The following is a 16,240-nucleotide window of genomic DNA, read 5'->3' as shown; positions in this document are numbered from 1 at the left end:
TCAAATCCCTCCATGGCCTCGCCCCTCCCTATCTCTGTAACCTCCTCCAGCCCCACAACCCTCCGAGATCTCTGCGATCCTCCAATTCTGGCCTCTTGCTCATCCCCGATTTTCATCGCTCCACCATTGGCGGCCGTGCCTTCAGCTGCCTCGGCCCTAAGCCTTGGAATTCCCTCCCTAAACCTCTCCCCCTCTCTCTCTAGCATCCACGGTTGTAGAATTCAGTGTTTCTTTTCTTATATTTCTTACCACTGCTTAAAACTATTCTTTTGAAAATTACAAGAGTCGGAGAAACTTTGCTTCTAATTTCCACCCTTCCCTCGCCTTCTCATGGTCCATCTCCGCCTCTTCCCTTCCTTGACTTCTCTACCTCCATTTTTGGGGATAGGCTGTCAACCAATATCTATTATAAGCCCACCGACTCCCACAGCTACTGCTACACTTCCTCCCACCCCACTTCCTGTGAGGGCTCTATTCCCTTCTCCCAGTTTCTCCGCCTGCATCTGTTCTGACGATGCCACCTTCCACACCAGTGCTTCAGATATGTCTTCCTTTTTCCTCAACCGAGGATTCCCCTCCACTGTAGTTGACAAGCCCCTCAACCTTGTCCATCCTATTTCCCCACTTCTGCCCTCACCCCTTCCCTTCCCTCCCAGAACCACGATGGAGTCCTCCTTGTCCTCACCTTCCACCCCACCGGCCTCCACATTCAACGAATCAGCCTCTGCCATTTCCGCCGTCTCCAGCGCGATCCCACCACCAAACGCATCTTCCCCTCCCCTCCCCTTTCAGCATTCCAAAGGGACCACTCCCTCCGCGACACCCTGGTCCACTCTTCCATCACCCCCATCACCCGCTCTCCTCCCCACGGCACCTTCCCGTGCGAGTGCAGGAGATGAAATACCTGCCCCTTCACCTCCTCCCTTCCCACCGTCCAGGGCCCCAAACACTCCTTCCAGGTGAAACAGCAATTTACTTGTACTTTTAATTTACTATACTGTTTTCGCTGCTCACAACGTGGTCTCCTCTACATTGGAGAGACCAAGTGCAGATTGGGTGATCGCTTTGCTGAACATCTCTGCTCAGTCCGCAAGCCTGACCCTGACCCGGTCGCTTCCCATTTTAATTCCCCAGTCCCACTCCCACTCTGACCTCTCTGTCCTCGGCCTCTTAGTGAAGCTCAACGAGGAACAGCACCTCATCTTTCCATTAGGCACTTTACAACCTTCGAGACTCAACATTGATTTCAATAACTTCAGATCAGAACCACTGCTCCCATTTTTTCAGACAGCCAGTGCTGGGAATGGTTCTGCTGCTGCCATTTACAGCTACTCCTGACCCATCTTTTGTTTCCTAACCCGACCCATCACCACCCTCCTTTTGCCTCGCACCATTATCCCTTTTGTCATTTAATCACTCCTGCCCTCCACCCTATCAGAGACCTTCCCTTTTGTTCTTTCACTGCCCTCTCCCCTTCCCCGGGCTCTGTATTTGCTTAAAAACTGTTTAATCTTCAAATGCTTCCAGTTCTGACGAAGGGTCATCGACCTGAAACGTTAACTCTGTTTCTTTCTCCACAGATGCTGCCTGATTTGCTGAGTATTTCCAGCATTTTCTGTTTTATTCTACAAAAGAATAGTTTACCATTACATGTAGCCTTTAACAACAACTGGCCATGGATTCTTCAGCAGCACCTCCCAAACTCGGAGAGGAATGTGCAGGTGGTGTTGTTCCCATGCACCCGCTGCCCTTGTCCTTCTAGGTGGTGGAGGTCACGGGTTTAACACACCGACTTGGAAATATATCGGCCGTTACTTCATCGTCGCTGGGTCAAAGTCCTGGAACTCCCTTCCTAACAGCATTGTGGGAGAACCTTCACCACACGGACTGCAGCGGTTCAAGAAGGCGGCTCACCACCATCTTCTCAAGGGCAATTAGGGATGGGCAATAAATGCCGGCCTCGCCAGTGATGCCCACTTCCTGAGAATGAATTTTAAAAAACTATTTTCCCTTCAAGGAGTGAGAAGGATTTCTGCTGTAAATACATATTTGTATTATATCCTAGCTGGTTATTCATTTCTTCAATCTTTTGCAAAATAATTGTTTAATATTTTAAACTTAAAATGAGGTCTAATGTTGTTCTGTTTGTTATCCTGTCCATATTACAAACTTACCGAGATATTAAGCTGTCAGAAGGCATTGGGAGTTGAGAATGAACTATGATCTGAAATACAGAAACTGAAAAATCTAGACTAAGAGGGGTAGAAAAGGCCCAAAAACATAACGATGATATCACACGCAACTACACGGATTTCACATCTGATATTTCTAGAGTGTTTGCTGTAATTGAGAGTGAGTCAAACAAATAAAATCTGCCAGAGTCTGAGACAGCTCAAGCCTGTGGCCACCAGAGGGCGGCAGGAGCAGCAGCTCCTTTAGTTTGAGTCACAAGAACCAAAGAATTGAATCACTCACAAAACAAGCTCATCATTGCACACACAGAGAGGTGTACACTCGCAGGGCAGGTACAGCACGGGTTAGATACAGAGTAAAGCTCCCTCTACACTGTCCCATCAAACACTCGCAGGGCAGGTACAGCACGGGTTAGATACAGAGTAAAGCTCCCTCTACACTGTCCCATCAAACACTCGCAGGGCAGGTACAGCACGGGTTAGATACAGAGTAAAGCTCCCTCTACACTGTCCCATCAAACACTCGCAGGGCAGGTACAGCACGGGTTAGATACAGAGTAAAGCTCCCTCTACACTGTCCCATCAAACACTCGCAGGGCAGGTACAGCACGGGTTAGATACAGAGTAAAGCTCCCTCTACACTGTCCCATCAAACACTCGCAGGGCAGGTACAGCACGGGTTAGATACAGAGTAAAGCTCCCTCTACACTGTCCCATCAAACACTCTCAGGGCAGGTACAGCACGGGTTAGATACAGAGTAAAGCTCCCTCTACACTGTCCCATCAAACACTCCCAGGGCAGGTACAGCACGGGTTAGATACAGAGTAAAGCGCCCTCTACACTGTCCCATCAAACACTCCCAGGGCAGGTACAGCACGGGTTAGATACAGAGTAAAGCTCCCTCTACACTGTCCCATCAAACACTCCCAGGGCAGGTACAGCACGGGTTAGATACAGGGTAAAGCTAATGCCCATTCACACTGGAAGCCACACCTTTAACAATACGTCCCTCGAACCCAGTTCTACTCCCCACGGATTCAGAGGCCGGGACAGCTCAATGTGTATCAACATTTATTTTACAAGTAATAAAAATATTAATTTAAAAAATTGCAGAGTAAAAATAAATTAAATACAGGAAACGTGTCCAAAGTGCCTGACTGGACTGTGAGGGTTAGTCCGTGATAATCAGCTCGTCCACTCCCCAATCCTCATAGCTTCCATCTGGCATATATCTTCGGATAATGATGGGGATTTTTCGTGCTCTGTAAGACACAGACTTGCATTGATATGTAATCGCTCCACAGGGAATGGCTCATGGTGCCCGACCAACAGTGAACAACGCTGGAGAGCAGTGACTGCTGTTATGTAGGCAATATATAATAGTAATAGTTATTAAGGGTCGTTCCCCTTAGAGCAGAGACGGTTAAGGGGGGATTTAATAGAGGTGTTCAAAATCATGAAGGGTCTTGATAGAGTAAATACGAAGAAACTGTTCCCACTGGCAGGAGGGTCGGTAACCAGAGGACACAGATTTAAGATAATTGGCGAAAAGGCTGTGGTGGGGGGGGGAAGATGAGGAGACATTTTTTATTTATGCAGCGAATTGTTATGTCCTGGAATGCACTGCCTGAAACTGCGATTCAATTAATAACTTTCAAAAGGGAATTGGATAAATACTTGAAGGGGGAAAATTTGCAGGATATGGGGAGAGAGCAGGAGAATGGGACTAATTGGATAGCTCTTTCAAAGAGCCGGCACGGACACGATGGGTCGAATGGCCTCCTTCTGTGCTGTGTGATTCTATGAACTCATTCCCATCACCACATGTGAAACGAAGGGCCCAACAACCCAATAAAGAATAAGCAGCTACTTCAAAGTGAATATAATGCAATCCAGAGGATTACATGATATCAATCAGCTCAGTGACGAATTGTTTAAAATTAATTCTCGGGATGTGGGCGTCACTGGTGAGGCCGGCATTTATTGCCCGTCCCTAGTTGCCTGAGAGGTGATGGTGAGCCGCCTTCTTCTTGAACCACTGCAGTCCGTGTGGTGAAGGTTCTCCCACAGTGCTGTTAGGACAACTGAGTGTCTTGCTAGACCACCTCAGAGGGCAGTTTAGAGTCAACCACGTTGGTGTGGGACTGGAGTCACATGTAGGCCCAGACCAGGTAAGGACGGCAGGTTTCCTTCCCTAAAAGGGACATCAGTGAACCAGTTGGGTTTTTACGACAATCCGACAGCTTCATGGTCACTTTTACTGGGACTAGCTCTTTATTTCCAGATGTTAGTCTCCCCCCCCCCCCCCCCCCATAAATCTATTGAACCGCACAGAACAGAAACTTTCCGACTCTGTGCTGAGTTAGTTCATCCCAGCTGCGTGGCAGTAGAGCCAGTATAACTCGGCAATCTGCAGCAATGCAGGGCCCTGCATTCAGGAAAACCAACGACAGCAAATCGCAGGGGACCGCGTGCTGCATGGGTGCTGCTACTTACTTCAGCTCTTTCATTGCGATCTGCAGTGGATCCGTCTCCCCTTCCAGCTCCACCATGACTGGTGCGCACATCCTGCACACAGGGAGAGAGAGAGGGAGGGAAAAGGAGAGAAAGGGAGAGATATGATGAATTGCAGCTTCTGTCGGGTTTCCCGGTCTTCCAGCAGCCCTGGGGATTCCCGAGAGCGGCCCACGTGTCACATCATCAACAGGAGGAGGCCACTCAGCCCCTCGAGCCTGCCTCGCCATTCAATGAGATCATGGCTGATCAGTACCTCAACTCCATTTCCCCACCTTTGCTCCATATCCCTCGATACCCTCACCCAATAAAAATCTAGCGGTCTAGTGCTGAAAGCTCCAATTGTCCCCCAGCATCCACAACCTTTTGGGGGAAGCGAGTTCCAGATTTCCACTGCCCTTTGTGAGAAAAAAAGTGGTTATGGATTTCACTCCTAAACGGCCTAGCTCTAATTTTAAAGTTACTTCTCCATCGCTCTCTCTGGTGTCCTGAGCCAATATTTATCCTTCAACCAACATCTCTGATAAAATAAGATTATTTGGTCATTATCACATTGATATTTGTGGGATCTTGCTGTGCACAAATTGGCTGCCATGTTTCCTACATTACAACAGTGACTACACTTCAAAAAAGTACTTCATCGGCTGTAAAGTGCTTTGGGACGTCCCAAGTGTTGATTGTACCCATGTGATTGATATCAATTATGATGTGGAGATGCCGGTGATGGACTGGGGTTGACAATTGTAAACAATTTCACAACACCAAGTTATAGTCCAGCAATTTTATTTTAAATTCACAAGCTTTCGGAGGCTTCCTCCTTCCTCAGGTGAACGTTGTTGGAAAATATCAATTAGTGTTACTTGTATTCAGGTGATGCACATCAATTGGGGACTCTCGTATCTATTGATAGGAGGGAGCTTATTGAGGGGTTGCTCGGTGTGTGAGGGGAATCTCTGTGAATAAAGGCTTGGAAGCAACTGAAGACCAGGCTCCAGTATTCACCACCGGGCTATCTGACTTTTTACACTGAGGTTGTGAAAGACGCTGTATAAATGCAAGTTCTTTATTCCTCTCTGCGCACACACTGCTCCTGGGAGGAGGTGTCACAGACAGATACAAAGCAGAGGCTGCACTTACGCTATTTGAAGGGCCCGTGTTCCCAGTACTCGAGCTCTCTCGTATTTGGTCATGTACGGTGTCGTGATCCTTTTCTGATTGGCCTGCTGGCCGTCTGCAGCCGGAAGGATCTCCACATTTTCGTGGTCCTCCTGGAAATCAAATCAGGTTGAAAGATTAGTCATAGAAATAGGAACAGGAGGAGGCCATTCAGCCCCTCGAGCCTGCTCCGCCATTCAATTAGATCACTGAATTTCTATCCTTTAACGTAGCGAAACGTCCCAAGGCGCTTCACAGGAGCGTTAATCAGAAACAAATTTGACACCGGGTCACATAATGAGATATTAGGACAGGTGACTAAAAGCTTGGTCAAAGAGGTAGGTTTTAAGGAGCGTCTTAAAGGAGGGGAGAGAGGTAGAGAGGCAGAGAAGTTTAGGGAAGGAATTCCAGAGCTTTGGGACTAGGCAGCTGAAGACACGGCCGCCAATGGTGGAGGGATTAAAATCGGGGATGCGCAAGAGGCCAGAATTGGAGGAGTGCAGAGATCTCGGAGGGTTGTGGGGCTGGAGGAGGTTACAGAGATCGGGAGGGGCGAGGGTCATGGAGGGATTTGAAAACAAAGGCAAGAATTTTAAAATTGAGTCAGTCCGTTTCTGGTGGTGTTGGTTGAGGGACCCCTACTGAACTCCCTACTCCACTGAACAATTTAAAATCTATCTATGCCATCAAGTCCAGAAAAAGCAGAGTCATGATGATTGAAGGTTCTACCAATGATCGTAGGTCACAGAAGGGCAGAGTTAGCAAGCCCAGAGACACCTGGGTGAGGTCACAGGTGAAGGAGAAGCAAGCTACAGGTCATTGCTGGAGCATATTGTGAGCACCTGGCTATACCAGGAATACAGTGGTATTGTCCTGGGGCCTTTTGCAAGATACTGGCACAACAGAGAAGGGCATGAGCACATAGTGGCCATGGGATCTTTTACATCCACCTGAGCGGGCAGACGGGGCTTTGGATTAATGTCTCATTCTACAGACAGCATCTCCGACAGTGCAGAACTCCCTCCGTACTGGCACTGGGAATATCAGCCTGGATCATGGGCTCAAGTCTTTGCAGTGGAGCTTGAACCCATGACTTTCTGACTCAAGAGGCCAGAGTGCTGCCCACTGAGCCTCAGTTCGAATAGCTGGAGTGACAGAGGGGGAGCGCTCGGGAGTACACTCGGGGGTACACTGAGGTGCTCTCACCTCCTCCACGTTATCCAGATCATCCATTCCTTCATCTTCATCGGCATCGTCGAAATCATCTCCGTCGAAACTGGAAGCAGAAGATGATAAACGTAGCAAATTAATCTAATCCTAATCACGCTGAGCTCACCGCCCAATGACCTGTATCACAGTCAGGAGGCAGTGTGGCCTCGTGCTTTAAAGCTTCACATCTCCATCACCCTGTGTCCCAGAGAATCGGCTTCCAACACTGCCAGCCGACCCGAGTCATCTCCTCCAGCTCCACGTCCCTGCCCACACCTCCAGTCATCGAAACCATCTCCCATCCCGGACCTTCATTCCCCCACCCCTGCTCCAGGGTCAGCCGGGGTGCTGCAGGTCACTCGGCGCCGGGGTGCGGGGACTCAGCCGGGGCGCTGGGGGGCGCTGCAGGTCACTCGGTGCCGGGGACTCAGCCGGGGCGCTGCAGGTCACTCGGCGCCGGGGTGCGGGGACTCAGCCGGGGCACTGGGGGCGCTGCAGGTCACTTAGCGCCGGGGTGCGGGGACTCAGCCGGGGCGCGGGGACTCAGCCGGGGCGCTGCAGGTCACTCGGTGCCGGGGACTCAGCCGGGGCGCTGGGGGGCGCTGCAGGTCACTCGGTGCCGGGGCGCGGGGACTCAGCCGGGGCGCTGGGGGGCGCTGCAGGTCACTCGGTGCCGGGGCGCGGGGACTCAGCCGGGGCGCTGGGGGGCGCTGCAGGTCACTCGGTGCCGGGGCGCGGGGACTCAGCCGGGGCGCTGGGGGGCGCTGCAGGTCACTCGGTGCCGGGGCGCGGGGACTCAGCCGGGGCACTGGGGGGGCGCTGCAGGTCACTCGGTGCCGGGGACTCAGCCGGGGCGCTGGGGGGCGCTGCAGGTCACTCGGTGCCGGGGACTCAGCCGGGGCACTGGGGGGCGCTGCAGGTCACTCGGTGCCGGGGTGCGGGGACTCAGCCGGGGCACTGGGGGCGCTGCTGCTCCCGGCTGAGGCCCAGAAGCCCCTCTCGGTCCTATCACGGGGACCAAGTACATGAAGAGCGGCCATCTGAGGTAAGGTGGTGCGGGGGAGAGGCCCTGCGAGTCCCCGGTGGAGCCGGGCCCGGCCCGGGGTGCGGAGATGGCGGGCTCCCGCTCACTCACTTGTCCTCATTGTCCGACATGGTCGCGGCGCCGCTGCTCTCCCGCCGCCGGCAGCTCCTTCCAGAACAACACGCACCCGGGGAATGAAACACCGCTTCCGGGTCAGAGGGCAAAGGCGACGTCACCCCCCGCGTCATCGGCGTTTAAAGGAGCCGTCCGCCATCTTTGATGCTGGCGCCCTGGGACTAATTGGAGATTTTATAATAAATTTTATTCAAACTTGGCCTATGTCTTAACTCCAAAATAAATAAATCATAATTCTGCTGGCCCAACAACATATTAATAAATGTATGTATATTTATAGCTATCAAAAATACAAAATGCAATTATTATTGGTGGCCAGCACTGGTATAAGATTTTATGAGCAAAAAGGAAAACCCATAATCCACCTTCCGTGCCGTTTAACCGTTAAACACCGACTGCAAAACAACTAAAACCAGTGATTTCCAACAGGCCTGATTGTTTACTGGCATGATGCCAATTTGAACGCTGGTCCGCCATATTTGATAAAGGCAGTAGCCTGGCACCAGAAGCAATGGGGAAGGGAAGGGAAGGTGGAATTGGGCATCCAAGAACACATTCCCCTCGAGTGATCCTCAGTGATTTTAGAAATTATAACGCCCATCCCACAATGAGTCAATAGAATCGGTTCTGCTTATTTCTCTCCCCTTCTGATGCAGAGGCCCCTTTCCCCTAGCACTGTGGTTACACATCCTCCAACTCACCCTTATTCCCTACCTGGGAGGTGGGGAGAAAATTAGAAAACCAATGTTCAGGCCACACCAATCAGAATCAGTAAATCTCCTAAATTCAGTGACAGCGAACCGCCTTAAGCATCCAAATCTTAGCCCATTTGCTCCAGCAACAGATGTGTCTCCCAACGAGCGGCTGGTTTCTAATGAAAACCCTGTCCAAACTGTTTGTTTCGTCTTGTTCTCTGCAGCATACACACTCTGATTCAAAACACAAGATCTGTCTTGTGGTTAACCTGTTCGGTTTGTGGAGCAAGGAGGGACTGAGGTATAAGATGCAAAGGTGGTTGCACACTTCAGAGTCAAGTTTTGGAAGAAGGCTAGGCAGCAATTTTAATAATCAAACACCTGCACATTCATGTTTGAGCGATTGCTTTTGTGTGTGCATTTCAGGTCTTTATTTTTTCTTGGGATGTTGCTGGGTTGGGTTGGGGTGGGGATTTCTGGCAAGGCTGCATTCATTGGTCATTCCTAGTTGTCCTGTCAAGGTGATGGTGCCACCTTCTGGTTTGCTAGGCCACTTTAGAGGGTATTAAGACTAAACATTGTGAGATTGGAGTCATTTGTGGATCAGACTGGGCACGTTCTCTTCCTGAAGATTTATTGAATTAATTTTCACAACTCACGATCTCCAGGCTGCTCGTCCAGCATCGTATCCACAACTTTATCGTAAGTTATGTTTTGAACATCCTGCCCAGTCTGCAACTGAGCAAAAGGTGATGATCCTAAAACCTGTACAGTGAGCTGTAGTGGAAATGCAGACAACCTGCATTCAATGTCAATCTCTCCATGAATGACTGAACAGGCTGGGGCTCTTTTCTCTAGGAAAGAGAAGTCTGGGGGGTGATCTAATTGGGGTCTTTAAAGTTATGAAGGGGTTTGATCGGGTAGACATAGAGAAAATGTTTCTGCTTGTGGGGGAGTCCAAAACTAGAGGTCATTAATATCAGATAGTCACTAATAAATCCAAAAGGAATTCCGGAGAAACTTCTTTACCCAGAGAGTGGTGAGAATGTGGCACTCGCTACCACAAGGAGTAGTTGAGGCGAATAGTATAGATGGATTTAAGGGGAAGCTGGATAAACACATGAGGGAGAAAGGAATAGAAGGTTATGCAGATACGGTGAGGTGAAGTAGAGTGGGAGGAACTTGTGTGGAGCATAAACACCAGAATATACCAGCAAACCCAAAGACCCATTTCTGTGTTGCAATTTCTATGTATTTCTGTGATGTTACCGCACTCAAATAAACAACTATGGGGAGTACAATCACTGCGTAAGGTGCAGGGCAGAACTGATTGAACTTTCACATCGGACTTACCATGTTTTAAAGGGACGTAACAATTATAACTGGTGTTAAGGTCCTCCTTACTGTTGAAGCCAATAGATATTAAGTATACTGCTTCTGTATTTAAAGCAAAATGAATAACCTACTCTCCTTTGTTGGGCGTCTTGACATGCAGAGAGATTCATCACCAATCTTAAGAGCCTCCAAACCAAGCTTGAATTGCTCAGTAATAAGTTGAGTTTCTGTTTGCCCAATATGGAGTACACAACCCACTTACTTAAGGCCAACGAGCTTTGGCTGAAGTGCAAAGGCTTAGGAACCCCGGGTGTGCACAGATATACTGTTGGGAGTTTAACCAGGTAAATTCATGCAGCTCATCAGCCAGGGCCACCTTTCATGGGAGACAAATACCAGCCTCCAGTGACAAGCCAAGCTGGCTGGTTTTACAAGTTGGGACGTTTTTCTACATTAAAGGCGGTATATAAATGCAAGCTTTGTTGTTGTGTAATGTAGCATCAAACGGAGAAAAAAAACACACACCAAGACTCCAGAGGTAATGCTTAGCAGCCAAACACAACATGTTTATTCTCTTTTGTTTTTCTCAAGAAAAATTATGTAGTCCACTGAAGCAACTGAGTTGCACAATTACAATCACATCCTCAAAACAAACCACGGATAAAAGCAAATTTCAAAATTCTTTATATATATACCTATTAGAACAACTTTTTTGTTTTTCAGTTTCAATGAAATGACATCGACTGTTTTTTTTTAATATTTTTGCTCTGATATATAAAAAAAAATTCACCCTTATTATTCCAGCGATGGGGATACAGTACCAGCAATGGCCAGAACAAGAAATTAAAACTCTCCAGCTTATTTGTACAAACTACGTAGAGCAACACAATTTGTTAATGAACCAGTGATTTTGTTTCTCCCTCTCAATAAGTACCTATCCTGGTTACAGAATGCATAGTTCTCAGATTTTCTTTTTCTAATTAAAAGGCAATGACACCCACTCATTGGACATTCCTCTCCCCCTCTACCCCCTCCCCCTTTCTGCTGTGGTAAAAAGTCAGTATCCCTTTAAACTAATTTTTGCAGGTCATTTTTTTTTTTAAAGTGATGAAATACATTCATTTTCTCTGATGCGTGTCAGTCCTGTCTCTCTCTCCCTCCCTCCCACCACGCTATAGTTATCATTTATTTATACATTACAATGTTGTCACCAGGATTGCAGTAAACCATAATGTACTCTTGGCCACATGAACTGTGAAAAAACTTCTAGCCGTACAATTATAGATTCTGCCTTTCCAATCTTGTGTCGTGTCTGAAGACAGCATTCTGAGCTGTGTAATACTGGGGTGAAGTGCAGTACTGGCGATTACTGGTCGAGATAGGAGCAATTTTAAGCAATGAATTAAGAGCATCACACATCTTTAGAGTGTATTGGCTTAAGTACGATTTTCTTCCTATAGTGTATTGGCACCAATACGCTAAGTAATCCTAGTGACAACAATGCATTTTATACACACACACATATAAATAAATAAACTTTCCTTCTGGTTTCACATCCTGCCTCCCTGCACAGACACCCCTCTCTGCCACAGATCCCACCTTCAATCTGGAGGAAAGATGGTTTGGATGACAAGATTTTTTTTCACAAGCCCTGCCAACCACTGTCAGGCGGGGAGGGGTGTGCTCGCAGAAGAGCAAAAGGCGTCAGGTTTCTCTCTCCCTCCCACCACCCCCACCCCCCCAAAAAAGATGGATTATCCAGTTACCCGTGGCAAACCATTGAGCGGGCCGGCTCAAAATGAGTCAAAAACTTCTTGCCCAACGCTGGCAGGTGAGCTGAAGCCGCGGGCAGTTTTTGAAGTGATTGCTGCCCAAATCCGAGGAGCCAGGCATCCCACTGCGTGTGCTACAGGGGTTGCCGTGCTGATATTTAACAATACAAGAAGCAGACAGTCTGATAGCACCAATACTGAACTGGTACCGGGGGCAGGCACGGTAGAAAGTCAGATATCCGAATACCAAACAGACCAATTATCTCCACCACCAAGTTCCATTTTTTTTTCTCCTTCAAAACCTATCAAAATATGCACATGCTTAATGTATGACATATCAGCAAAATCCTCTGCAAATGTTCTAAATTGCTTATTATATAACATTAGGATTCATTTATAAAAACAGAATTTGAGAAATTCTTGGAACCACAGAATTTAAGTTTTTTTTATATATATATATAATTCACAGTACTTTCAGAATAAGTTTGTTTTTTTAAAATCTTTTCCTTCTTGTTTGCCGAATTCTACCCTAGTCGAGTGATAACAATTGTAGTTAAAAGGTTTATATACAGGTCACTTATCTGAACTGACTGCAACTGAGAAAAAAAAAGGTTCGACTTCTCCTGAGCAGTTCCGATATGCTGCCTCCTTACTGCACTCTGTGTGTGTAACTGGCTGCTACACCGATAACCAACTAACACGGGAATCTCAGGCAAGACCACTGCAGCTTCCACTGAGAAAAGGGGAGAGAGCCTATCTAACTCCCCGCCATATAGTCCAGTTTCACTGATCATCTTTAACCCCAGTTTACATGGCACCGAATGTTCCATGGTGACACACATACCCTGTAAACTCCAAAAAAAAGTGGTTTTTTTGGTTAAATCTACTTTGTTACGGTGCAGCAAAATAATAAAGACATCACTCTGCAAGTCACAGCAATTGAATCAGGCAAGTGTAAACAGTGTAATTCAATCTCCTCCCCGCACCCCACTCCCCAACGGATTTTTAATGCCTCTTTGTACAACATAGAACAATGCATGGGTCGTCCAAGATGCACCCCGCTTAGCAGGCAAGGTGAGGTATAACGGAGACAAGGTGGGGGGGGGGGGGGGGCGGGGCATACAAGTGTGACTTCATCAGATCAACCGGTCTAAAGTGAATCCAATCTATCATGTAAACAAAAAGGTATCTGACATACTGGAGCGAGGAGAGGGAAGAGGAAACGACAGAAAGTACTGGGAGTAGACTGATACGGTTTGGGAACAGCGCAAACAGTCGCAGATGCGGAAGGCTGAAGGTCCTCGTGATACTATTGTCAGCACATTGGTTAACACGCTTATGTCAAAATACTGTGTGTGCTATTTTAACAAAGATAACCCCTTAAATTAAAATGGGTTAATAACGATATTGAAAGAGCTCACACACACACACACACACACACACATTTCAGATCCCCAGGAATCTCACCATCCATATTTGGTGCTGAGTTGATGAACTCAAAAATTCACGGGTACTCAGGACAAAAAAGCTACTCTGCAAAAAGCAATTGGTGACATTCCTTCCCTTGGCTATGATCCAACTCGACCAGGAGAGAGAACGACAAATATCAGCAACTCAAAAGTATAGCACGCACCCGCCCTACAATTCTGTGAATTTCAACTGCCACAGGGGGGTGGAAAAGAGTGAGAAATTGTGCCACTCGTCTGCAGTCCTGCAAGGAGGGCGTGACATGCAATTCAAAAAGGAATCCTTTACGAGTATCAGAGTCCCCTCTCTGCTCCGCCAAAATCATTAATACTTAACAAAAAAAAACTTTTCCTTAATATACACTAAAGATACTGTGCAATATAACACACACGGTTAGATCTATGAAATCCAAAAGGTTTATTTAAAATACGATACTGTCTTAAGGAAAATTTCAAAGTAAAGCTGATTGTTGCCCCTTTAAACACAGGAATTTGATACAATGACAGCATGGCAATTAGACCCTGGGACACTGATGTAATGCAACCACCTGTAATTGGGGAGGGGGGAAACTGGAGAACAATCAAGGCAGTCAGCAGATTTTTTTTGTTACTTAACAACTCCCACACACAAATCAGTAACAAGATTATTAAATTCTCAGAATAAGTCGTGTTTTTTTCCCCCATAAAAGGATAAAACAAACAATAAATGCACCCTACAGTATCGACAGAAGAAATATTGGGACAGGACACAGTTATCTCTCTGTGCTAAGCCCAGGATCACACAATATTGACTTGAGCGGAATTAATTAATCAATATACCAACAACTCTCAGTCACCGCTACTGGTTTTTAAAAAAAAAATAAGACATACTTGTTAAAAAGGCAGAAATTCTCATCACTAAATTTTTTAACGAAGTGCGATAACCGTTGCAAATCCAAATGGCCGACGTCAGAAGCATAGAAAGGAATCAGGCGGCACTGTTCCCATCAGAAAGATGTGGCATCTGATCCCCAGCAAAACCCTCATCACCCTAACGTAGTGAGGTCTTGTACTGTCTTTCCAGCCACCCGCCACCCCCCCACACACTCAAAAAACAAAAAGGGACAAATTTTAAAATTATAGATATGGATAACACTAGAACCCTATTAAAATTGTGCATACACGTAACTGAAATACTCTGTGCAATTAAACTAACAGCAGCACAATGCATTCTCAACTCAAGCATGGCGTGGGTCGGGGGGACCAGGATGTCAACGATGCAGTTCAAACCCTGGGCTCTGAGGGCAGCATCCTCCCTGCCAGCTGCTTCCACATTCCAGTCAACTCTACCCCAGCAGCCTATCCAAATAAGATTGGTGAACTGTCACTAACTCCAAGGGCAGTTTTGGGAATTTTCTTTTCTAAAGAGATTGGACCGAGACTACCATTTCACTTAAGGACCCCCCCCCCCCACCCCGACCCCCTACCAACAGCACTGCTATTTGACGTCAAGGAAACAAAAGTAGCCTCTTCAAACGTGAGACAAATACAGAACAAGTGGCTTGTGTCCTGACCCTACCATTTACAATCAATGAATACTACAGACAGGAAAGTGCTAAAACTGCACTGTAACATCACAAAAATGCTGTTTAGGGAATATCATCTGCCTGGTTGATAAGACAAAGACTAGGAACTGCCCTCTGAAGGGACTCCTACTAAGTTTTAAGTTGGCCCAGTTCAAAGTCTGTAGATCTCCACGGGCACAGATAACAGGTGAACTAGGGACCAATGCTCCTTTAAAGTCGGTCAGTGATGAGCGCTGGGATCACTTGAAAAGTAGGGACGATTAAACGGTAATGTCCGACTTGAGTTAGTTTTTTAAAAAATGGTTATTTACTCTCTTCAGGGAAATAAGAAAGGTGTGTGAGCGAGGGATCTGCACTAGAATCCTCAGCAATCTTGTGAGGTATTTAGGCACTCCCTCAAGAGATATTGTGGCCGTGGTTTTTTTTTTGATCAAATAGATACTATGCCCTGATGTGAAAGGCAGTGTGACAGTGGGTGACAGAGCAGAAAGGACACGAGAGGAAAAAAAGAGCATGGGAGAGGATTAAAGGGGATGACCTTCCGGCTTAAAGTATGATGGAAACTGACCTAGGTGTTGCCAAGTCACAACTGGGTGGAAAAAGAGGTCATCACAGAATAATGGGATTTGCTAAGGAGAACACAACAGCAGTAAAAGTGGCACTGCCTTCTGTTGAAATCAACTGCACCGTAATTATTGTAACCGAGTCTCTGACTAGAACCAAATTTTTAATGCACGTCAAAATTTCTTCTCGTCAACTATGGAGGTGCCATTTTGCATTCCAACCCCTCCCCTTCCCTCCCAGGGGCGGTGTGTCCAGGAAGTTCCTCTACATCGATCGAAGATCTGGGAAAGGCAGGAGACTGGAAACTTAAGTTGCTTCACATGTTCTATTACAGTCGGATATCCCGCAACCTCCAGCAAAACACGGTCATCGCTTGCAGGCTGGTGAACTGATACAGGAACCATAAGAGGTATCCGAGATTTAAACCCCCCCCCCCCCACCACCATTTTAGGGACACCTGCCAATAATCGAAGTGTTCCAGGGTTAAGGTACAGTTGTGTGCAGATGTGGGAGTGTTTTTCTGACCAGGGTAGTGTGATTTCCTTCCCCCACCGCCTCCCCCCCCCTCCCCATACACATTACAAAACAAGCTGGGATTCAAGGCAATTGGAAG

General features: G+C 47.2%; 1 protein-coding gene across 2 annotated transcripts; it reads right to left on the bottom strand.

Annotated features, from left to right (window-relative positions):
* Positions 1 to 3,251: 3,251 nt before the first annotated feature.
* polr2f (RNA polymerase II, I and III subunit F) lies at positions 3,252 to 8,317 on the bottom strand. Of its 2 annotated transcripts, XM_067974337.1 has the most exons (5): positions 8,207 to 8,317; positions 7,069 to 7,138; positions 5,845 to 5,975; positions 4,690 to 4,761; positions 3,252 to 3,455 (listed from the first exon to the last, which is right to left on the bottom strand). In XM_067974337.1, exons 1-5 carry the CDS (start codon positions 8,224 to 8,226, stop codon positions 3,365 to 3,367), a joined length of 384 nt encoding a protein of 127 aa, XP_067830438.1. In that variant the 5' UTR covers positions 8,227 to 8,317; the 3' UTR covers positions 3,252 to 3,364. The 2 variants fall into 2 exon arrangements, with proteins under 2 accessions (XP_067830438.1, XP_067830439.1); XM_067974338.1 differs by lacking the exon at positions 4,690 to 4,761.
* Between the last annotated feature and the right edge of the window lie 7,923 nt (positions 8,318 to 16,240).

The sequence above is a fragment of the Heptranchias perlo genome, chromosome 40 (assembly GCF_035084215.1).
Source record: "Heptranchias perlo isolate sHepPer1 chromosome 40, sHepPer1.hap1, whole genome shotgun sequence".
In the NCBI taxonomy this organism is placed as follows: Eukaryota; Metazoa; Chordata; class Chondrichthyes; order Hexanchiformes; family Hexanchidae; genus Heptranchias; species Heptranchias perlo.
Note: the sequence above shows the minus strand (reverse complement) of the source record. Positions and strands in the feature narration are given on the sequence as shown.